The 24,072-nt window shown below is 62.3% G+C and overlaps 1 protein-coding gene across 1 annotated transcript in view; it reads right to left on the bottom strand.

Annotated features, from left to right (window-relative positions):
* Positions 1 to 24,072, bottom strand: part of SNX17 (sorting nexin 17) — a 39,390-nt gene that overhangs the window by 5,860 nt on the left and 9,458 nt on the right. Inside the window, exons 2-7 of the mRNA XM_039529348.1 lie at positions 10,571 to 10,645; positions 9,860 to 9,977; positions 7,879 to 7,943; positions 7,117 to 7,227; positions 3,890 to 3,980; positions 1,194 to 1,281 (exon numbers count right to left, since the gene is read on the bottom strand). Of these exons, the coding sequence (XP_039385282.1) occupies positions 1,194 to 1,281; positions 3,890 to 3,980; positions 7,117 to 7,227; positions 7,879 to 7,943; positions 9,860 to 9,977; positions 10,571 to 10,645 (548 nt within the window). The remainder of the gene's footprint in view (positions 1 to 1,193; positions 1,282 to 3,889; positions 3,981 to 7,116; positions 7,228 to 7,878; positions 7,944 to 9,859; positions 9,978 to 10,570; positions 10,646 to 24,072) is intronic.

Here is a 24,072-nt window from a genome sequence, read left to right as displayed (position 1 = left end):
CTGCCCTAGCCTGTGGGGCCCAGGGGCCCCGGCACGCCCGATAGCTGGGCAGCAGTGTAGGGTCGTGGGGGGCCTGGTCAGGCCCAAGGGGTGACAAGGGACTCTTCTGGTGAGCTGTTCTGGTCTGTGCACGTGGCTCAGTGTTCCCTGCTCTCTCTGCACACTGAGGGCAGGTCTGCACTACAGACTGACAGCGTGTCACTAACGCCACACCAGCATGGCACTGGCTACACGGCGTAAGGCTGTCGCTCGGGTGTGGCTTATTGAAACCCTCCACAGCAATTCCGTCTGGGGGGAGGGATAGCTCAGAGGTTTGCGCATTGGCCTGCTAAACCCAGGGTTGTGAGTTCAATCCTTGAGGGGGCCACTTAGGGATCCGGGGCAAAAATCAGCACTCGGTCCTGCTAGTGAGGGCAGGGGCTGGACTCGATCACCCTTCCAGTTCTAGGAGACAGGATATCTCCATTATTATCATTATCTATCATGCAGACCCGGGCTGAGTGCGAAAGGGAACGAGGCATGGTGCACAGCAGAGTTTTTGCTAATACTTTTATGACAGGCGTGCCTCAGTTTACCCTGGGTGCCCTGCTCTCTGCATGCTGACTGTGAAAGGGAACGAGGCATGGCCAAGCATCACGGATGCCGCCTGGGCGAGAACAGCTCCTTTAACGGGAGCTGGCTGGAATCAGCCTGAGTGGAGACAACGGGAGCGAAGTGACCAAACCTGGTTGTGGGAGGCCATTAGCACCGCTGGGAGGCACAGCGAGCCGAGCAGGCGAACCCAGCGCAGTTACAGGCAGCCAGGAACGTGGGGGCTCAGAGACAAGGGCCCAGGGAGAGGAACGGCTCTCGGAAGAGCCTGGCGTGGGGGTGTTGCTCCCAGCAGCACGGCCAGCCTGGCGCTTGGCTGGCCAGGCTGAGCTAGGGGCGCCCTGCCGAGCGGCACTGGGTGTGCGGCTCCTGGCAGGGGAGGGTCTCTGCGGGGCATGCGGCAGGCGCCATGGTGAGACCCGGGGCGGTGACCTGCGCTGGGGAAAGCATGGCCAGGCAGCGCCCCAGAGAGCAGGGCAAATCCCTGGAGCGGCGCGGCCCAGCCTTGCTCCTCGCTCCCCAGGGACACCGGGGACACCACGGGCAGCCGAGCCAGTCAGCGAGGGCCCTGCCCCGGGCAGCCCGGCGGCCGAGCCACTCACCTCTTGCGCAGGACGATCTTGTACTCGGGGCTGCGGAGGCTGGTGACAGACACGTAGGGCAGCTCGAACTCCTGCAGCTTCCTCAGGACTGCCCAGGAAAAGCAGCGCTCAGAGCCCGCAGCTCGGCCGGGCCAGGGACCCGCCTGAGAGCAGGAGAGCTGTCTCCTCCCTCCCTCCCTCCCTCCCCGGGGCCTGCCCCACGCCCGGTGCCCTGCCCTCCCTCCCCGGGGCCTGCCCGGCGCCCTGCCCCACGCCCTGCCCTCCCTCCCTCCCCAGGGCCTGCCACCCCCACAGCGCCCTGGCCTCCCTCCCCGGGGCCTGCCCGGCGCCCTGCCCCACGCCCTGCCCTCCCTCCCCGGGGCCTGCCCCACACCCGGCGCCCTGCCCTCCCTCCCCAGGGCCTGCCCCACGGCGCCCTGCCCTCCTCCCAGGGCCTGCCCCACGGCGCCCTGCCCTCCTCCCCGGGCCTGCCTGGCGCCCTGCCCCACACCCTGCCCCCACGGCGCCCTGCCCTCCTCCCGGGGCCTGCCACCCCACGGCGCCCTGCCCTCCTCCTCCCGCCTGCCTGGCGCCCTGCCCCACCCTGCCCCCACGGCGCCCTGCCCTCCTCCCGGGCCTGCCACCCCACGGCGCCCTGCCCTCCCTCCCGGGCCTGCCACCCCACGGCGCCTGCCCTCCTCCCGGGGCCTGCCCCACGCCCGGCGCCTGCCCTCCTCCCAGGGCCTGCCCCACGCCCGCGCCCTGCCCTCCCTCCCGGGCCTGCCCGGCACCCTGCCCCACGCCCTGCCCTCCCTCCTCCCGGGCCTGCCACCCCACGGCGCCCTGCCCTCCCTCCCAGGGCCTGCCCGGCGCCCTGCCCCACACCTACCCTCCCTCCCGGGGCCTCCCACCCCCACGGCGCCCTGCCCTCCCTCCCCGGGGGCCTGCCCCACGCCCGGCGCCCTGCTCCTCCTCCCCGGGCCTGCCCGCACCCTGCCCCACGCCCGGGCCTGCCCCCGGCACCCTGCCCTCCCTCCCGGGCCTGCCACCCCATGGCGCCCTGCCCTCCCTCCCGGGCCTGCCACCCCACGGCGCCCTGCCCTCCTCTCCCGGGGCCTGCCCCACGCCCGGCGCCCTGCCCTCCTCCCGGGCCTGCCCGGCGCCCTGCCCTCCCCACGGCGCCCTGCCCTCCTCCCCGGGGCCTGCCCGGCGCCCTGCCCCACGCCCGGTGCCCTGCCCTCCCGCCCCGGGGCCTGCCCCCCCCACGGCGCCCTGCCCTCCCTCCCGGGCCTGCCCGCACCCTGGCCCACGCCCGGCGCCCTGCCCTCCCTCCCAGGGCCTGCCCCACGCCCGGCGCCCTGCCCTCCCTCCCCGGGCCTGCCCGGCACCCTGCTCCCACGCCCGGGCCTGCCCCACCCCGGCACCCTGCCCTCCCTCCCGGGCCTGCCACCCCACAGCGCCCTGCCCTCCTCCCCGGGCCTGCCCCACGCCCTGCCCTCCCTCCCGGGGCCTGCCCGGCGCCCTGCCCTCCCTCCCGGGCCTGCCCCCACGGCGCCCCTGCCCTCCTCCCGGGCCTGCCCCACGGCGCCTGCCCTCCTCCCGGGGCCTGCCCGGCGCCCCTGCCCCACGCCCGGCGCCCTGCCCTCCTCCCGGGCCTGCCACCCCACGGCGCCTCTGCCCTCCCTCCCGGGCCTGCCCGGCACCCTGCCCCACGCCCGGTGCCCTGCTCCTCCTCCCTGGGGCCTGCACCCCCACGGCACCCTGCCCGCCCTTCCTCCCTCCTCCTCCTCCATCCCGGGACCTGCCCGCACCCTGCCCCACGCCCTGCCCTCCTCCCGGGCCCTGCTCTCCTCCCAGGGCCTGCCCCGCACCCTGCCCTCCCTCCCCGGGGCCCTGCCACCCCCACGGCGCCCTGCCCTCCCTCCCCGGGGCCTGCCCGGCACCCTGCCCCACGCCCGGTGCCCTGCCCTCCTCCCCAGGGCCTGCCCCGCACTCTGCCCTCCCTCCCCGGTGCCCTGCCCTCCCTCCCGGGCCTGCCACCCCACGGCGCCCTGCCCTCCTCCCGGGCCTGCCCGGCACCCTGCCCCACGCCCGTGCCCTGCCCTCCCTCCCTGGGGCCTGCCACCCCACGGCACCCTGCCCGCCCCTTCCTCCCTCCCCTCCCTCCGTCCCGGGACCTGCCCGGCACCCTGCCCCACGCCCTGCCCTCCCTCCCGGGGCCTGCCACCCCACGGCACCCTGCCCCACGCCCAGTGCCCTGCCCTCCCTCCCGGGCCTGCCCCGCACCCTGCCCCACGCCCTGCCCTCCTTCCCCGGGGGCCTGCCACCCCCACGGCACCCGTCCCTCCCTCCCCAGGAGCCTGCCCGGCGCCCTGCCCCACGCCCTGCCCTCCCCGGGGCCTGCCACCCCCACGGCGTCCTGCCCTCCCTCCCTGGGGCCTGACCCACGCCTGGTGCCCTGCCCTGCCCTCCCTCCCTGGGGCCTGCCCGGCACCCTGCCCCACGCCCTGCCCTCCCTCACAGGGGGCCTGCCCCATGGCCAGCGCCTGCCCTGCCTCCCTGGCGCCGGCCCCCATAGCACCCTGCCCTTCCCTCCACCACGGCTCACTGGGGTTGTCCCCTCCCTGCCCCACACATGGCGCCCTGCCCTTCCTTCCCCCCCCCCCAGGCCACCACGGGGCTCCCCGGCTGCGGCCCCCCAGGAGCGAGGCACTCACAGGAGAAGGCTCCGTCCTTGGCTTCCCTCGCCAGGAAGAGGCTGAAGTAGCCGACGAGCTCCTCGGGCAGATCCAGCTTGGAGGCGACAGCCTGGGGAGCGAGCGAGCGGAACGTCACCTCTTCCCGCAGCCCCCGCCGCGTTCTGCTTCCCGCCAGGCTGCGAGGGGCCCTGGAGGCTGGGCGCCGCGGGCACACGCAGGGCCAGGAAGCCACAAGGGTCCTGGGCCCCCCAGGCGGCGTCCCCAGCCCACCCAAAGCCCTCCGGAGCTGGCACCGGCCTGGGGTGGGGCAGAACCCCCCTCGTGCCAGGAAGGGCCAGGCCAGGCAGCTCCCCGCGTCCCACCCTGCCGGGGGGGGGCTGTGCTGGGACACCGGAATGGGGGGCTGGTGAGTGACCCCAGAGACAGCCAGGGGGGCCCCCCATCTACCTCCAGCCCCTTCCCCATCTGCCCCCCCGCCAGCGCCTCTGCCTGCCCCAAATACCTCCAGCCCCTTCCCCGTCTGTGCCCCACCAGCGCCTCTGCCCCCCGCACCTACCTCCAGCCCCTTCCCCGTCTGCCCCACCCAGCGCCTCTGCCCCCCGCACCTACCTCCAGCCCCGTCCCCGTCTGTGCCCCCCAGCGCCTCTGCCCCCCGCACCTACCTCCAGCCCCTTCCCCGTCGGTGCCCCCCAGCGCCTCTGCCCCCCACACCTACCTCCAGCCCCTTCCCGCCTGCCCCCACAGCGCCTCTGCCCCCCGCACCGACCACCCGCCCCGTCCCCGGCTGCCCCCACAGCGCCTCTGCCTGCCCCAAATACCTCCAGCCCCTTCCCTGTCTGCCCCCCACAGCGCCTCTGCCCCCCGCACCTACCTCCAGCCCCTTCCCCGTCTGTGCCCCACCCAGCGCCTCTGCCCCCGCACCTACCTCCAGCCCCTTCCCGCCTGCCCCCACAGCGCCTCTGCCCCGCACCTACCTCCAGCCCCTTCCCGCCTGCCCCCACAGCGCCTCTGCCCCGCACCTACCTCCAGCCCCTTCCCGCCTGCCCCCAGCGCCTCTGCCCCCCGCACCTACCGCCAGCCCCGTCCCCGTCTGCCCCCCACAGCGCCTCTGCCCCCCCCACCTACCTCCAGCCCCTTCCCCGTCTGGCCCCCACAGCGCCGCTGCCCCCCCCACCCACCTCCAGCCCCTTCCCCGTGCCCCCCACAGCGCCTCTGCCCCCCGCACCTACCTCCAGCCCCTTCCCCGTCTGTGCCCCACAGCGCCTCTGCCCCCCGCACCTACCTCCAGCCCCTTCCCCGTCTGCCCCCCACAGCGCCTCTGCCCCCCGCACCTACCTCCAGCCCCTTCCCGCCTGTGCCCCCAGCGCCTCTGCCCCTGCACCTACCTCCAGCCCCTTCCCGCCTGCCCCCACAGCGCCTCTGCCCCCCGCACCTTCCTCCAGCCCCTTCCCCGTCTGCCCCCAGCGCCTCTGCCCCCCGCACCTACCTCCAGCCCCTTCCCGCCTGCCCCCACAGCGCCTCTGCCCCTGCACCTACCTCCAGCCCCTTCCCGCCTGTGCCCCCAGCGCCTCTGCCCCACACCTACCTCCAGCCCCTTCCCGCCTGCCCCCACAGCGCCTCTGCCCCTGCACCTACCTCCAGCCCCTTCCCTGTCTGCCCCCCACAGCGCCTCTGCCCCCTGCACCTACCTCCAGCCCCTTCCCCGTCTGTGCCCCACCCAGCGCCTCTGCCCCCCGCACCTACCTCCAGCCCCTTCCCCGTCTGCCCCCCCAGCGCCTCTGCCCCCATCTACCTCCAGCCCTTCCCCGCCTGCCCCACAGCGCCTCTGCCCCCCGCACCTACCTCCAGCCCCTTCCCCGTCTGCCCCCCACAGCGCCTCTGCCCCCCGCACCTACCTCCAGCCCCTTCCCCGTCTGCCCCCCACCAGCGCCTCTGCCCCCCGCACCTACCTCCAGCCCCTTCCCCGTCTGCCCCCCACAGCGCCTCTGCCCCCCGCACCTACCTCCAGCCCCTTCCCCGTCTGCCCCCCACCAGCGCCTCTGCCCCCCGCACCTACCTCCAGCCCCTTCCCCGTCTGTGCCCCACCAGCGCCTCTGCCCCCCGCACCTACCTCCAGCCCCTTCCCCGTCTGTGCCCCACCCAGCGCCTCTGCCCCATCTACCTCCAGCCCCTTCCCGCCTGCCCCCCCAGCGCCTCTGCCCCCGCCCCTACCTCCAGCCCCTTACCCGTCTGCCCCACAGCGCCTCTGCCCCCCGCACCTACCTCCAGCCCCTTCCCGCCTGCCCCCACAGCGCCTCTGCCCCCCACACCTACCTCCAGCCCCTTCCCGCCTGCCCCCCAGCGCCTCTGCCCCCGCACCTACCTCCAGCCCCTTCCCGACTGCCCCCAGCGCCTCTGCCCCCGCACCTACCTCCAGCCCCTTCCCGCCTGTGCCCCCAGCGCCTCTGCCCCCCGCACCTACCTCCAGCCCCTTCCCCGTCTGTGCCCCCCAGCGCCTCTGCCCCCCGCACCTACCTCCAGCCCCTTCCCGCCTGTGCCCCCAGCGCCTCTGCCCCCACACCTACCTCCAGCCCCTTCCCGCCTGCCCCCAGCGCCTCTGCCCCCGCACCTACCTCCAGCCCCTTCCCGCCTGCCCCCACAGCGCCTCTGCCCCCCGCACCTACCCCCCGCCCCTTCCCCGTCTGCCCCCCCCCGCGCCTCTGCCCCCCACACCTACCTCCAGCCCCTTCCCCGTCTGTGCCCCCCCAGCGCCTCTGCCCCCCGCACCTACCTCCAGCCCCTTCCCGTCTGCCCCCCAGCGCCTCTGCCTTCCCCGCCTGCCCCCAGCGCCTCTGCCCCGCACCTACCTCCAGCCCCTTCCCGCCTGCCCCCCAGCGCCTCTGCCCCCGCACCTACCTCCAGCCCCTTCCCGCCTGCCCCCAGCGCCTCTGCCCCCGCACCCTCCAGCCCCTTCCCCGCCTGCCCCCACAGCGCCTCTGCCCCCACACCTACCTCCAGCCCTTCCCCGCCTGTGCCCCCAGCGCCTCTGCCCCGCACCTACCTCCAGCCCCTTCCCCGCCTGCCCCCACAGCGCCTCTGCCCCCCGCACCTACCTCCAGCCCCTTCCCGCCTGCCCCACCCAGCGCCTCTGCCCCCCGCACCTACCTCCAGCCCCTTCCCGCCTGCCCCAGCGCCTCTGCCCCCCGCACCTACCTCCAGCCCCTTCCCCATCTGTGCCCCACAGGGCCTCTGCCTGCCCCACCTACCTCCAGGACGTCCTCCGTCTGGTCCGAGGTCAGGATGGTGACCGTGACCTTCTGGCCATTGGAGAGCAGCACCTCCAGCGGCACCTCCTCAGTGGGGATCTGCTGCGTCTCCTAGGACATGGGGACAAGGTGAGGAGGCTCCATGCCCTGCCCCCGCCGCCCCCACCCACACCCCCATCCATGACAAGGGGGAATTTTCTGTGCTCTTTTTATGATGTTTAGGTGTGCCTCAGTTTCCCCGGTACGTTGCATTGCTCCCCCGGGTCGGGCAGGGGTGGGGTTGGCTCGCAGGGCAGGCGACAAGCCCGAGGTGGGTGGACTGAACAGTCAGCCCGGAGCTGGCTGATCGAGGGGCCCAGAGACCCAGTGCCAGCCCCAGCCCCAGCGAGTCCCAGCTGGGCAGGACGCCCGGGGAGGCTCTGACCCGGGAACTGACTGAGGAAGGCAGTCAGAGGCACGGCCCGACCATGGGCTCACCGGGATGGCCTCGGGCGCTGCTCTGGGCTCCCCTACAGCCCGTCTGTGCCACGCGCCAGCGCTGACGTCCCGAATGCCGGGCCGACGCGACCCCTCTCCAGGAGCCTGCATGCGGTGGGGCAGGGGCAGGGGCAGGGGCCCAGCGGCGAGGGGAGAGTGAGGCCACGCGGCTGACACCGGGGGCAGAGAGAGAGCCCCGAGGGTCTGGCTCACTGCAGGGTCCCCCCTACATACTCTGGGAGCTGGGCATAGCCCCCCCCCGCCCTTCCTCTGACCCCCGCTCACCTGCTGCGCTTTGCGCAGGAAGCTGTTGAAAGTCTCGCTGCCTCCCAGCACCGGGTCCTGCCGCACTAAGGGTGGAACAACCCGGGAGTCAGGCGGCACGTCCAGAACCCTGCGGCACCCGGCCCAGACACAGCCCCACACGCACCGCCCCGGAGCACCCCCCGGCCCAGACACAGCCCCACCCTCCCCCCCGGAGCACCCCCCGGCCCAGACACAGCCGCACACCCCTGGGGAACCCCCCAGCCCAGACACAGCCGCACACGCACCGCCCCGGAGCACCCCCCAGCCCAGACACAGCCACACACACCCCGGAGCACCCCGGCCCAGACACAGCCCCACACGCCCCGGGAACCCCCGGCCCAGACACAGCCGCACCCTCCCCGGAGCACCCCAGCCCAGACACAGCCCCACGCACCCCGGCCCAGACACAGCCACACCCCACGGCCCCCGGCCTAGAGACAGCCGCACCCTCCCCCCCGGAGCACCCCCCCCGCCCAGACACAGCCACACACCCCTGGGGAACCCCCCAGCCCAGACACAGCCACACACACCCTGGAGCACCTCCCGGCCCAGAGCGCCGCACCCTCCCCGGAGCACCCCGGCCCAGACACAGCCGCACCTCCTCCGGAGCACCCCGGCCCAGACACAGCCGCACCCTCCCCAGCACCCGGCCCAGAGACAGCCGCACCTCCCCGGAGCACCCCAGCCCAGAGACAGCCGCACCCTCCCCGGAGCACCCCCCGGCCCAGAGACAGCCGCACCCTACCCCCCGGAGCACCCCGGCCCAGACACAGCCACACACCCCGGAGCACCCCCGGCCCAGAGACAGCCGCGCCCTCCCCGGAGCACCCCGGCCCAGACACAGCCCCACACGCACCGCCCCAGAGCACCCCCAGCCCAGACACAGCCACACACCCCTGGGGAACTCCCCAGCCAAGAGACAGCCGCACCCTCCCCCCGGAGCCCCCCCCAGCCCAGAGACAGCCGCACCCTCCCCCCCCGAGCACCCCCCGGCCCAGAGACAGCCGCACCCTCCTCCCCGGAGCACCCCCCGGCCCAGAAACAGCCGCACCCTCCCCCCCCACGGCACCCGGCCCAGAGACAGCCGCACCCTCCCCCCCGGAGGCAAGTCTCTGCCCAGCAGCGCTGTGGGGGGGGGGGTTGGCGCTGGGGCCCTGCAGACAGGTCTCTGCCCAGCAGCTCTCTGGGGTGTGGGGGGAGGCAGGCGCTGGGGCCCTGCAGGCAGGTCTCTGCCCAGCAGCGCCGTGGGGTGTGGGGGGGTTGGCGCTGGGGCCCTGCAGGCAGGTCTGTGCCCAGCAGCTCTCTGGGGTGTGGGGGGGTTGGCGCTGGGGCCCTGCAGGCAGGTCTCTGCCCAGCAGCTCTCTGGGATGTGGGGGGGTTGGCGCTGGGGCCCTGCAGGCAGGTCTCTGCCCAGCAGCGCTGTGGGGTGTGGGGGGAGGCAGGCGCTGGGGCCCTGCAGGTAGGTCTCTGCCCAGCAGCTCTATGGGGGGTGGGGGGCGGGAGGCGCTGGGGCCCTGCAGGCAGGTCTCTGCCCAGCAGCCTCTGGGGTGTGGGGCGGCAGGCGCTGGGGCCCTGCTGGGAGGTCTCTGCCCCGCCGCTCTCTGGGGTGTGGGGGGAGGCAGGCGCTGGGGCCCTGCAGGCAGGTCTCTGCCCAGCAGCTCTCTGGGGTGTGGGGGGAGGCAGGCGCTGGGGCCCTGCAGGTAGGTCTCTGCCCAGCAGCTCTCTGGGGTGTGGGGGGAGGCAGGCGCTGGGGCCCTGCAGGCAAGTCTCTGCCCAGCAGCTCTCTGGGGTGTGTGTGGGGGGGGGGGGGTTGGCGCTGGGGCCCTGCAGGCAAGTCTCTGCCCAGCAGCGCTGTGGGGGGGGGGGTTGGCGCTGGGGCCCTGCAGGCAGGTCTGTGCCCAGGCCGTGTGCACACCCTGGCTGGTGCCAGTCATTGAGGAGTCTCTGTCTGCCCACTTACCGGCCTGCATGTATTTCTCCAGCTGCTCTCGCCTCTGCTCCACCTCCGCTGGGGTGAGGGTGAAGATCTTCTTTGGAGGAAAGGCGGGCACCACGTTGGCCCCATATTCTTTCCTTAGCTAGAAGGAGAGCACAGAACACGGGCACCTGAACAGACCCACAGGCCCCACCATCGCCCCCTGGCCTGAGCCTTTCATGGGGACCATCCTCTGAGCTTCAGGTGGGGATGGAGTGGCACCTAACTCCACTGCCCCAAAGGCGAGGGAGAGCCCGTCCCTCCAACCACCTGGGACCCTGAGAGATGTCTCATGAAAGCGCCTCAGGGGAAACTTCTGCCCGACGCTGGAGACGGCCCAGGCAGCGAGTGCCCATCCTGGGAGCCAGGCTGGCCTCGCACAGCAGCACTCACAGCTCGGACTGCGACAGCAGGGAGCAGTTTGTGGGCCCGGGGCCTGGCAGGGGACTGTGCCAGGGGACACCCCAGACAGCCCCTGCCCTGCGCGGAGTCGGGAATGGCAGATTCTCTCAGCAGCTCGGCTTAGCTTCCCCCCACCCCGCTCAGAGCCCAGCCTGCACATGGGCCGGAGAGCTGAGCGGGGGCATGACTGGTGCTGAGGACTCCCAGCGCAGCGGGCGCCGAGGCGCTCTGGGCTGGGTGGGGAGCAGGGGACAGGCCCGCCCTCCTGGCTGAGGCAGGCAGGGAGTGACTCACCTGTTCATGCAGGCCCAGCAGCTGGCTGTAGCGCACTTGGCAGTGCAACACGCCGTTCACGTGGATGTTATAGGCCTGCAGGGGGAAAGGAGACCCCAGCATCACAGCCAGCCCCCAGCAGAGGGGCTTAGAGCACTGGAGCACTGCCAGGAGCAGAGCTGGGGAGCCCTGAAGGGGGCAGGGGAACTTGCCAAGGACGGAAAGGGGAGAAGAGACCCCAGAGCCTGCTGAGCAGGGGGAGGCAAGGGGGCCTTTGTGGAAGAGCTTCCCCCCACTTGCCCGTGGCCTGGCACGGGCACTGCGGGTAGGCACTGCCCTGCGCCCGCTCCCAGAGGTATTCTGCCCCCCAGCCCTCTGGCACAGCTCAGGCCTCCCAGGCAGGGCCATGAGCCAAGGGCCACAGGGAGACGCCCCCCCCCTCAGAGCCAGGCCAGGTGCCAGCCCCACAGAGCCCACTTTCTCTGACCACGTGGGTTTTGCTGTGGGGCAGCAGGCGGCCACCAGCTCCTGCTCAGCCCTGGTAGTTGGTACAGGGTTAGTGGCTGCGGCACCAGCACCCTCCAGGAAATGGGGCTTGGCTGTGGGGCAGCACAGTGAAGGCTCAGCCCGGGCCAGGTGAGGGGCGAGTGTGGAGCCTGGGGGTGGGGGCAGACCCAGCGGAGGGGGACTAGCAGCTGGGCTCCTCAGGGCAATCCCGACGGGTTGAGAGTCACTTGGGCGTACTTGTGGCACCTTAGAGACTAACAAATTAATTTGAGCATAAGCTTTCGTGGGGGACTTCAGAGCATCCAAGGCCAGAAGGGACCATGTGACCCCTGCACCGCGCTGGGCAGGGACACCCCCCACCCCGGCGCACCGTGCACCCGCCCACGACACTCGGGGGAGCCGGTGGCAGACACAGCACAGCTGGCTGTGAAGCCTCCAAGGGCAGCAGATCCGCCCTGTCCCACTGGCGATTTCCCCTCCCCAGTAACACTGGCACCTTTAGTCCGGCTTTGGCCTGGGACAGCAAAGATCTGCCTGCATCACATGCACCAACCTTCCCTTGGCCCCAGCTCTGGAAACCCCACCCCAGGAAGCAGCAGCTTTGCCTGACACCATCCCGTCCCCAGCATGGGGCTCCCGGCTCCCTCCCTCTAGCTGGGCAGGGAGTAACTCTCTCTCTCTCGGTGTTCACTAGCCAGAGAAGTGGGATGGCTGAGGAGGGAGAATTCTCAGGCTGATGCCACACAGGCCTTTCGGGGCTGGGTCAGACACTTGCCAACTCCCTGGCTGCCCTGGGAGAGGGGGGCAGGGCTGCCTGAAGACAGGCTTGTGAGAGAACAGAAAAGGACTCATCCCTTAGCCGCAGCTGCTGACTCAGGAGGTGATAATGCCCTTGTCTTGTTTGCTCTTGTTTTAGATTGCCAGGGCCCATGCTGCGCAGAGCTGTGCCCCACACTCCCCAGGGCACTGCTGGCTGGATGGTGCTGAGCTTTCGCTGCCGGTAGCCAGCCAGGCAGCCACGACACAAAGCAGCAGGACACCCACAAGGACAACGCTATTTAAATAAATATATAACATGGGAAAAAGGAGAACGAAATAGCAATCAACATAGATTAGAAATGATGACATGTACCAAATTGAAAAGGAAAGCTAAAGACAGCATGGAGAAATCCATGGCTGGCAGAGTACGCACCAGTGTTCCCTCTAATTTTTCCCACATGTGCGGAATGAATTTTGTTATGTGCACCAATATGGAGGTGATGCGTGGGGCCGAGGGGTTCAGAGTGGGGGGGGGGCTTAGAGCTGGGGCGTGGTCTCTGGCTGGGGGTGCAAGCACTGGAGTGGGGCTGGGGATGAGGGTTTTGGGATGCAGGCTGCCCCGGGGCTACAGCAGGGAAAGAGAGGACTCCCCCCAAGCTCTCTCTCCCCACAGCAGCACTGATCGGGGGGGGGGCATCTCCCCCCACCGCAGTACTGAGTACCTGTGCGGCGTTTAATAAGCTCCTGCGTGGCAATGCAGCTTCGAGGGAACTTAGGTAAGGACAACAGGAAGGAGGGTTTTTTGGTTTGAAGTCGGGTGGGATTTTTGTTCCTGACAATGGTACAGGCCCATTACTAGATGGAGATGGGGAAATGTGAGTAACGATGCAGGAAAGCCAGAAGCGTTCAAGTTCTGTATTTGGAAAGAAGCAGCATGAGGTACTCCAGTCATAGCATGAGGATGATGAAGTTCTTTCCAGTGCATTAGTGCCAGGAGGATGTGAAATGGCACCTGGGACAAAGTGGGAGCAATGTTTTCTCTGAATACTATGTGCGCCTCAGTTTCTCCTACGTGTTACTCGAGTATCTAAGTGGGGAGATCGGGGGTGCGATCATTGCAGAGACCCCTGGAGGGCAGGTGTGATGCCGACTGGCTGCCTGGGCACAGAGACCGCTCAACACTGTACGCTGGCAAACGATAGCCAGAGCCCAGCCCCTGCAAGGAGCCAGCCAGGGATGTTGGAGAACAGAGACCAGGTGATCCATTTGCCTGAGAAAGAGACAAAGGACAGAGGCGGGGAGCTGGGGAGACTGAGGCTGGGCTGCTGGAAGCGAGTCAGTCTCTTAGTTTGGGATTCGGGGGGGAGGCCAGGGCTCTGGCTCCCCCCAGCTGGACTTTGCGGAAGGTCCCTGCTCCCTGCGCTAACAAGCTCTGTTCTGCATTGTGTTCCCGACGACTAACCACCCGTCTGCGTCACACGCTGGCTGGGTCACTGCTGGCTGCAGAGTGGGGGGCAGGGCCCTTTGGGGGCCTCAGGCTTCCCCAGGTGTCCCATCCAGGGGGTCTCGCTGTAAGGAGCTCCCAGGGTGACCAGAGGACTGAATGCTCCAAGGTCAGACCAGGAAAGCGGCCCTGAGGGGAGAGACACTGCACTAGAGTCCTGCCTGACTTCATTCAGAGCCATTCCAGAGCCCCCAGACTGCATCTACTAGGAATCAATATTTTCCAATCAACCAGCAGGCCTGGATCACTTGCACAGAGTCCCAAGAGCGGCGGAAGAGGAAGGGCTGCCTGTGACAGAGGGAGCATGAGAGCCAGATCTACGGAACAATCATTCTCCAACCTTAGGCCAATAGCCCCCACCTCAAGGGAAAAAACACAGAGAACAAACAACCCCCAGCAGGAGTCCAGCAGCAGAGTGGGGACTGTCCTTTATTGCACTGAATGCAGCATGCAGCCCTGTGGGCGGGTGGCGTCTGTGTGCATTCGGTGCAAGCAGCTCCTGGCGCTCAGAGACAGAGTGCAGGCTTTGGGGAGCAGAGGGGCTGAACCAGAGGAGCTAAGGGAGACAGAGAAGCACCCCGAGGAGATTTTCAAGGACACAGTAGAATGGTCCCACCCCTGGTCTGACAGCCTCTGTGCTGGTGAGGAGGATGAAAGGCCCAGGGAAGGAAAACATCCAACTGGAGCAGTGGGAAACAATCCCATAGTTGGGACCCTCCTTCCAGATGGTGCTGGGGTTGCCTCTCGCCCTGAGGAGACCTCTCTGTGGGAGGGAACTCCAGTTCTTAGGAAGAGACAGGTATTAGTAAAGGGGGATTCAATCATTAGAAATACAGATAGCTGGGTCTGCACATGGTGACTTGCTTGCCTGGTGCAAAGGTTGCGGGGGGGTGTCTGGGCTGGAGGGGCTGCAGCTGGGCTTGGGGGTGGGGCGTATCTGGGCTGGAGGGGGCTGCGGCTGGGCTTGGGGTGGGGTGTCTGGGCTGGAGGGCTGCGGCTGGGCTTGGGGTGTGGGGGTGTCTGGCTGGAGGGGGCTGCGGCTGGGCTCAGGGTGTCTGGGCTGAAGGGGGGCTGCGGCTGGGCTTGGGGGGTGGAGGGGTGTCTGGGCTGGAGGGGGGCTGCGGCTGGTCCAGTTTCTCCACCCTTGGTTTTCACACCTCAACTGCTAGAAGAGGGCCTCTTTGCTGCTTTTACAGATCCAGACTAACACAGCTACCCCTCTGAGGAATGTCAGAGTAGGTCACGCTGGTGGGGGAGTGGCATTATATTGAATGAAGAGTCAAATATAGCAAAAATCTTAAACCAATCAAACAGTGCCACAGAATCTCTATGGATAGAAATTCCATACTGAAATAATCAGAGTATAGCAGTAGGAATATACTACCCCTCACCTGACCAGGACAGTGAAATGCTGAAATGGGATTAGAGAGGGTACAAACAGAAAACCCAATAACAATGGGGCATTTCAACTGGGAAACAGTTATATTGACTGGGAACAGGTTATAGAATCATAGAATCTCAGGGTTGGAAGGGACCTCAGGAGGTCATCTAGTCCAACCCCCTGCTCAAAGCAGGACCAAACCCAACTAAATCATCCCAGCCAGGGCTTTGTCAAGCCTGACCTTAAAAACCTCTAAGGAAGGAGATTCCACCACCTCCCTAGGTAACCCATTCCAGTGCTTCACCACCTTATTAGTGAAAAAGTTTTTCCTAATGTCCAACCTAAACCTCCCCCACTGCAACTTGAAACCATTACTCCTTGTTCTGTCATCTTCTATCACTGAGAACAGTCTAGATCCATTCTCTTTGAAACCCCCTTTCAGGTAGTTGAAAGCAGCTATCAAATCCCCCTCATTCTTCTCTTCTGCAGGCTAAACAATCTCAGTTCCCTCAGCCTCTCCTCATAAGTCATGTGCTCCAGCCCCCTAATCATTTTTGTTGCCCTCCGCTGGACTCTCTCCAATTTATCCACATCCTTCTTGTAGTGTGGGGCCCAAAACTGGACACAGTCTCCAGATGAGGCCTCACCAGTGCTGAATAGAGGGGAATGATCACATCCCTCGATCTGCTGGAAATGCCCCTACTTATACAACCCAAAATGCCGTTAGCCTTCTTGGCAACAAGGGCACACTGTTGACTCATATTCAGCTTTTCGTCCACCGTAACCCCTAGGTCCTTTTCAGCGGAACTGCTGCCCAGCCATTCGGTCCCTAGTCTGTAGCAGTGCATGGGATTCTTCCGTCCTAAGTGCAGGACTCTGCACTTGTCCTTGTTGAACCTCATCATATTTCTTTTGGCCCAATCGTCTAATTTGTCTAGGTCCCTCTGTATCCTATCCCTACCCTCCAGCGTATCAACCACTCCTCCCAGTTTAGTGTCATCTGCAAACTTGCTCAGAGTTCAGTCCACACCATCCTCCAGATCGTTAATGAAGATATTGAATAAAACCGGCCCCAGCACCGACCCTTGGGGCACTCCACTTGATACCAGCTGCCAACTAGACATGGAACCATTGATCACCACCCGTTGAGCCCGACCATCTAGCCAGTTTTCACTTCAGGTCACTTCAGGACAGGTCACACATTTCTAGACACCATTAATGACTGCTTCTTGAAGCAGCCAGTCCTGGAACCATGAGAGAGAGTCAATTCTTGATTTAGTCCTAAGTGAAGCACAGGATCTGATCCAAGAGGTGAATAAGAGTGTTGATCTGCTCAGTAATAGAGACCAAAAATTAATTAAATTTAATATCCTTGTGAGGGAAGAATTCCCAAGATGCCCACCACAGCAGCATTTCACTTCAAGAAGGGAACTACACAAAACTGAGGAAACTAGTTAAATGGAAATTAAAAGGAACAGCCACACAAGTGAAATGCCTGCAAGCTGCATAGAAACTTTTTAAAAACACCGAAATACAGGCTCAAACTAAATGTTACCCCAAATTTAAAAAAAAAAGAAAGAAAAATGAGATGACCAAACACATGCCATCATGACCAAGCAGGGGGTTAGAGACAAAAAGACATCTTTTAAAAATTGGAAATCAAATCCTGCTGAGGAAAATAGAAAGGATAAACTCTGGCAAGTGAAGTATAATCAGGCAGGCCAAAAAAGAATTTGAAGAGCAACTACCAAAAGACACAAAAACTAACAGCATTTTTTTTGTTTAAAGTACATCATCAGCAGGACCCCTGCTAGAAAATCAGTGGGGCCAGGGGATATTCAAAGTGCCTAAAGAAGCACTCAAGGGAGACAAGGCCATTGTGGAGAATAAATTCTTTGCATCGGTCTTCACTGCGGAAAACATGGTGGAGATTCCCATACGTTAGCCATTCTTTTTAGGTGACAAATCAGAGGAACTGTCCCAGATTGATGGCTCGATAGAGAAGGGTTTGAAACAAATTGATAAATTAAAAAGTATTAAGTCACTAGGACCAGAGAGCATCCACCCAAAAGTTCTGAAGGAACTTAAATATGAAACCGCAGAAAAAATAAGCATGGTATCGCTTAAATCAACCTGCATACCAGATGACTGGAGGATAGTTAATGTGATGCTGTTTTTAAAAAAGGCTCCAGAGGTGATCCTGACAATTACAGACCAGTAAGGCTAACTTCAGTACCAGGCAAATTGGCTGAAACTACAGTAAATAACACAATTGTCAGACACAGATGAACATAATATGATGGAGAAGATTCAATACAGCTTTTGTAAAGGGAAATTGTGCCTCACTGTAGCGGGGTGGTTACCCGCTCTTGCCCTTTGGGGCTTTAAAACAGCCCTGGGAAGGGGCTTTAGGCTGGGCTGATTGGGGAAGTGGCTGCAGCTGGGGCCACGCCCCAAACAGAGCTACAGGGCCTTATAAGGCGGCCAGGGAAGCCAGAAGGAAAACAGTCTCTCTCTGTGTTCAGAAGGAGATGGGCCTGGCTGCAGGGAGCTGGACCCAGGGTACCTGAGTGGAGCAGGGCTGGGGAAGGCTGAGGAGCTGGGGAGCTCTGGCCTGGAAAGCCCCAGGCTGCAGCCTAGCACAAGGCCAAAAGGGTACTGGGGGTTGCAGAGGGCAGCCCAGGGGTAGGGCAAGGCAGCAGGTCCAAACCCTCCTTGCCAGTGATGAACAGGCGGATACTGCAGCCTGCCCCAGGATGTGGTGCTAGAGAATGACTGGCAGTAGCCAACACTGAGGCAAGGTGGGGATAGTGGGGTGGGGGTTCCCCTGGGAGGGGGAGACCCTGTTAAAGGGGCACTGGGGTCCTGGGAGGGACACGGGGGGCCAGGAGAAGACAGGTGGATCACCGGCCTGCAGAGGGCGCTCCGAACGCTGGACTGAGCTAATTCCCAAGGTCGACCAGCAGGAGGCGCTGCGGGGGTGAGTCCGACCCGGTTACACTCACCAACCTATTAGAATTCTGTGAGAGGGTCAACAAGCATGTGGAAAAGTGGGGGATCCAAAGGATCTAGTGTACTTGGACTTTCAGAAAGCCTTTGACAAGGTCCCTCACCAAAGACTCTTGAGCAAAGTAAGCTGGGCTAAGAGGGAAGGTCCTCTCATGGATCAGTAACTGGTTAAAAAACAGGAAACAAAAGGTAGGAATAAATGGTCAGTTTTCACAATGCAGAGAGGTAAATAGCAGAGTCTCTCATAGCTCTGCACTGGGACCAGGGCTGTTCAACATATTTATAAATGATCTGGAAAAAGGGGTGAACAGTGAGGTGGAAAAATTTGCACAAGATACAAAATTACTCCAGATAGTTAAGTCCAACGCAGACTGCGAAGAGTTACAAAGGGACCTCACAAAACTGGGTGACTGGGCAATAAAATGGCAGATGAAATTCAGTGTTGATAAATGCAAAGTAATGCACATTGGAAAACAATCTCAACTATACAAAATGATGGAGTCTGAATTAGCTGTTACCATTCAGGAAAGAGATCTTGGAGTCAGTGTGGATAGTTCTCTGGAAACATCCGCTCAATGTGCAGCGGCAGTCACAAAAGCAAACAGGATGTTAGGAATGTTAGGAAACGGATATATAAGACGACAATAAATAACATAATACCACTATATACATCCATGGGACGCCCACACCTTGAATACTGTGTGCAGATCTGGTAGCCCAGCTCAAAAAAAGATATATTAGAATTGGAAAAAGTACAGAGAAGGGCAATAAAAATGTTTAGAGGGATGGAAGAACTTCCCATATGAGGATAGATTAAAAAGACAGGGACTGTTCAGCTTGGAAAAGAGACAACTAAGTGGGGGGGGATATGATAGGGATCTATAAAATCACGACTGATGTGAAGAAAGTGAACGAGGAAGTGTAATTTACCCATTCACTTAACACATGAACCAGGGGTCACCCTATTAAATTAGTAGGGAGCATGTTTAAAAGAAACATAAGGAAGTATTTCTTCACACAACATAAGAATGGCTCAGACCAAAAGTCCATCTAGCCCAGTGTCCTCTCTTCTGACACTGGCCAGTGACAGATACTTCAGAGGGAGCGACCAGAGCACAATCAACCTGTGGAACTCATTGCCAGGGGATTTTATGAAGGCCAAAAGTATAAGAGTTAAAAAAAAAAAGGGAAGTTCATGGAGGATGGGTCCATCAACGGTTATTAGCCAAGATGGTCAGGATATAACCCCATCCTTCGGGTGCCCCCTAACCTCTGACTGCCAGAAGCTGGGACTGGACAGCAGGGGCTGGATCACGTGATAAATTGCCAAATTCTGTTCACTCCCTCTGAGTCACCTGGCACTGGCCACACTGACTGAAGACAGGACACTGGGCTAGCTGGACCATTGGTTCATTTTTATGTCCTATGCCCTGCGCTCAATGACTCAAGATCCTTTCCAGTCCTACGTTCCTCTCTCTGGCACACTAAACGTTGGTGTTAATACATTGTGGCATGTCAAAGAACTTCCTGAAGAGTGCAAGAGTGTGTGCCAGTGTTCCAGCAGGGCAAGCGGAGAGGCTGTATGCCACAAGGTGCCCCTGTAAGAGAGAGTGGAGTGCAGTGCACCAGCTGCCTCCACAGGGGACTTTGAGAGAGGGTGTCTGGGCCACAGAGATTCCTGGATTCCAGGGCCAGAGGGGATCCTGTGATCACCCAGTCTGACCACCTGTATCACACAGGCCACAGACCGCCCCACAATAAATCCTAGCACAGATCCTTTAGAAACACAGCCAAGTGGGATTGAAAAATGGTCAGTGCTGGAGATGCCACCGCTCCTTGGTCAGCTGTTCCAGTGGGTAATGAAACATTTACCCCTTATTGCCAGTCTGAGCTAGCCTAGCTAATCAGAAAGATGGCTGACAGGTGGCCTGATTACAGCATCGAAGGGCCTTCTTGGGGAGAATCCCAGGTGCTAAAGGGCCTGTCAGCCTAGCACAGAAGGGCAGAGTAAGGAGCCATGGCCAGACATCCCAACGAGGCACCAGTGCCGGTAAGGAGCCACCAAGGGCAGCGGTGGAGTCTCCGTGTTTTGATCGTCAGATCCACACTGGCTGCCTGTCTGGAAGATGTTTTAGTCAAACCCAAGTTACTGATATGTAGGAAATGCAACAGCCTGTGACACCCAGCAGGTCAGACTATGGTCTGATGGTCCCTATTAAAAACCCAAACCCAACTGGGGGGGGCCTGATCAATAGCCAGAGGGTTCCCCCACCCCACACCCGCCTGCACCGCCACAGCCTGCAAGCACATGCCAGGCTCCGCTCTCTCCCCTGGCTCGGAGCCCCAACTCATGGGGAGGCAGAACAGCTCAAGGGGTCCTCGTCTCACCCAACAGCGGGCCTTGGAGCTCCAAACCCCTTCCCAAGCTAGCAGGGGCAGCGCATTTGGCCTGCCACAGGCCAGAAGCGTACAAGAAGACTGCCCTCCTCTCCCTGGCAGAGCTGGGACAGCGGGGACTGCGGTCGGCAGGGGCCGAGGAGGTGAGAGGGACTGCTCACTCCATCGTCAGGCCTGCTAGGTCCCTGCTACACCCTCCAGATGCTGGGACCTGCCACGCCTGCTGTGGGGCGACTCGCCCTCTCTGGGGGTCCCTGCACAGAGGCAGCGAGGAGCTGCGCCACGCAGCTGATGGGGATGCGGCCCTGCCTGGAATACCAATGAGGAGCTGGTAGCCGCAGGGAGGCAGCGCTCCAGAGGCTGGCTCAGATCACAGCCCAGCCAGATGGAGTTCCAGCACTAAGAGCAGGGAGGGGGACGGTGAACAGTGTGGGTTGGGATCGGCTACAGCAGTGCTGGGCAGTGTGACCCCAAGGCCTCATTCCCTCTAGCCCGAGCCACAGCCCCAGTCACCAAATCCACGGGGAGCCCTGCCAAAGAGGCAGAAACTTTGCAGGAGGGGAGGCAATTCCAAGCAGGGCTCGCAGCCTGGCTGCGTAGAGCTGTGCACCACGGGGCTCACTGCCAGCCCCAAGGGAAAGGCCCCTCATGGCAGGCAGCCTCCTTGCCCTCCCCACAGAGCAGCTCTGCAATGGCATGGGGACCTCTGGGCCGCTCTCAGCCGGGAGATGCACCAACACAGACACATGGTGCATGGGGACGAGAGAGGCACCCCTCTGCCCCCAGCGCAAGGGCAAGCAGGGGCTGTGCTCACTGGCTGCTGGCATGTGGGAGCAAAGTCACGCTGCAGCCTGCTGGCAAACAGGCCAAGGGGACAGAGAGAGTGTGCGCAGCCCTGTGGCAGGGCCAGCCTGGGGGGCGGGGGCAGGGTGGCCAGCCCCACGGCCGGGCCGGCCGACAGGCCCCAGTGGCTCTGCAGATGCCCAGGCCAGTGCTCCACCTCTATGACAAAGTGGGAATTTCTGGAATATAGTTTTTAAGCCTATGTGTGCCTCAGTTTCCCCTGCATGCTCCAGCATCACCTAGGGGGTAGGAAGGGTGGTTTGCTTGCTGCGGAGGCCAGGAGACTCAGGGCTGGATGGCTCCCAAGTGTCAGGGGTTTGGCCCCAAACCAATGGAGTTTTCAAAAAGATAATGGCAAATCCGATCCCTGGGATAAATTGCCTGGGAAGATTATGGACTCTCCATCCTTGGGGATTTTTCAGAGCAGGTTGGACAAACCCCTCTCAGGGATGGTCTAGATAATCCTTAGTCCTGCCCTGAGTGCAGGGGACGGGACTAGATGACCTCTTGAGGACCCTTCCTGTCCTACGATTCTGACTTTGATACCTCGCAACCAGAGCCCATGGAAGGCCTCTCGGCAAGAAGCCACGCCATGTCTGGGGAGGTGCCAGGAGGTGGTTAAAGGTTGGCTGCTGGAGAAGTCGGGGCCCACAAACCAGGACACAGAGGGGTCAGAGGGACCGAGCTCTGTGCTGACCAGAACGGACTCTGCTGTAACTTTCTTTTCTCTGCTGGCAGGCTAGATCATGCCAGGTCATTGAGGCTGACGGCAGAGTCCTTAGGCTCTGGAATTCAATGTCCAGCTCAGACGACCCACTCAGGGGTCTCTGGAAGGCAAGCCAAGCTCAGTGCCACGAGCCCGCCACGGCCCAGCAGCTGCCCTCGGCTACACTGGGGCACCCAAACCAGGCCTGGCATTTCCCTTCCTGCCAGTGATCCAGGCACTAGAGCCACATACCACAGGAACCACACACACTGGGAGGCACTGCTACCCCCTCACAGCCAGCGTCTCCAGCTCAGCACCCGTGCTGCCGCAGCTCTGCTGCTTTGCGGCGCTCTCCTCCTGCAGGCCTGGCTGGTAACCGCCTGGGCCACTGCAACAGCCTCCTGGCTCTGCCCAGCCCACGAGTGCGGGCAGAGCCTCCTCCCGAGGGGCCCCGGCTCAATCTATGGGACCTCCCCTTTGTGGTAACGTGATGCTGGCAGAGCAGCTCATGCACAGTGAATTGCCCCAATACACTAGGGTAGAGCCAAGTGATAACTGGGTCCGAGCGGATTTGGTGTTTAAGGGGATGTTACATGCATTGTTTTTACTTATCTGTGTCCTGTCCTAATGTACTAGCAACCTGCGACTCCGGGACACTGCACAAACCCTCGGAACTAAACAACTCACCAGCCATCAAAGACACCTTGGGCAATGCTACCGAAGGACTCTCAGAAAAGGTGCTAATTCCAAAGCAAATGGCCATGACCTGTGGTGAGCAGAGGTCAGAGACTCAAAGTGCATTGCTCCTTGCTCATCCTCATGGAAGGAAAAGCCCCGCTGGGTAGAGAACCAGTCAGCTTCTCTTCTGCCAGAAGATGATACAAGAATGGATGCAAAGGAAGATCCCTCGTCTCTGGACTATTTGGATTCTTACAGGGAAGTGCACCAGATGCAAAGCGGAGATACCCAGCCTCGAAATACTTTTGCGAAATTGGCCGTTTATTACATCACTGCCACCATTTGGGGTTACAGACTGACTCGCCTGTGCAGATATTGTACCTGCTTTAACCTGTAACTCTCATTCGTTTCTCTTAGCTAATAAACCTTTAGTAAGTTTACTACAGGACTGGCGGCCAGCGTGGCCTTTGGTGGAAGATCCAGAGTGCCAGCTGATCTGGGGTAAGTGACTGGTCTCTTGGGATTGGGTGAAACCTGGTGTGGTTTGACTTTTGGTTCCAGTGCCCATTATCACAACGTTCTGTTTGTCTGGGTGGGAGACAGGCTGTTGCTGAAATCTAGTCACCGCACACACCATCCACTTGGGGTACCTGCCCTGAGGTCGACTCTCCCAGCTATGAGTCACTCCAGACCGCGGGACAACAACTCCTCACGCTCTGGCCAGCACAGTGCGGCAGTCAGGCATCTGCAGGCCTATTGGGGTGGAAACCATGGGATGCCCCTCCACTCTCTGCTTAAGAACATAACAGCTGCCAACCAGGGTCAGATCCTGGCCCATCTAGCCCAGCGTCCTGCCTCCAACAGTGGCCTGTACCAGAGCTTCAGGGGGAGCGTAGAGAACAGCGCGATTTTTGAGAGAACCCACTTATACTTTTGGCCATCACAAGAACCCGTGGCAATGAGTTCCACGGGTTGATTGGGTGTTATATGAAGAAATACCTCCTCTTGTTTGTATTTCAGAGACTTGCTCTCTATTAATTTCATCAGGTGACCCCTGGCTTTGTATTGCGGGAAAGGGTAAATAACATTTCTCTGTTCACTTTCTCCACACCAAGCATGATTTTCTAGACCTCTATCATAACCCCCTTTAGCCATCTCTTTTCTAAGCTGAACAGCTCTCACCACGTATGGATCTCTCTGTTGTCCTTCTCCGAACCTGGTCCAGTTCTTACTATACAGTTTTTAAGATGGGGTGACCGGAACTGGACACAGCATTCAAGGTGTGGGAGGACCACAAATGTATATAGTGGCACTAGGATATTTTCAGTCTTATTTTCTATCGCTTCCTAACATTGTTGGCCTTTTATACCGCTCCTGTGCATCGAGCTGAAGTTTTCAGAGAACTATCCACGTCGACTCCAAGATCTCTTATCATCTGCAAACTCTGCCACTTCACTGCTCGCTCTTTTATCCAGATCATTAATGAATATGTTGAACAGCACTGATCCCAGTACAGATACATAGGGGACCACATTGCTCACTGCTACTCCATTGTGAAAACTGACCACTTATTCATAGTCTGTGTTTCCTGTCTTTTAACCTCTTTTAACCAGTTACTGATCCATAAGAGGACGTCCCCTGATATCCCATCACTGCTCAGTTTACTTAAGAGCCTTTGGTGAGGGATCACATCAAAGGCTTTCTGAAAATCCAAGTACACTCTAGCCACTGGAAAACCC

The sequence above is a fragment of the Mauremys reevesii genome, linkage group 3, assembly GCF_016161935.1.
Source record: "Mauremys reevesii isolate NIE-2019 linkage group 3, ASM1616193v1, whole genome shotgun sequence".
Taxonomy (NCBI): domain Eukaryota; kingdom Metazoa; phylum Chordata; order Testudines; family Geoemydidae; genus Mauremys; species Mauremys reevesii.
This window is presented reverse-complemented; position numbering and strand designations above follow the sequence as displayed.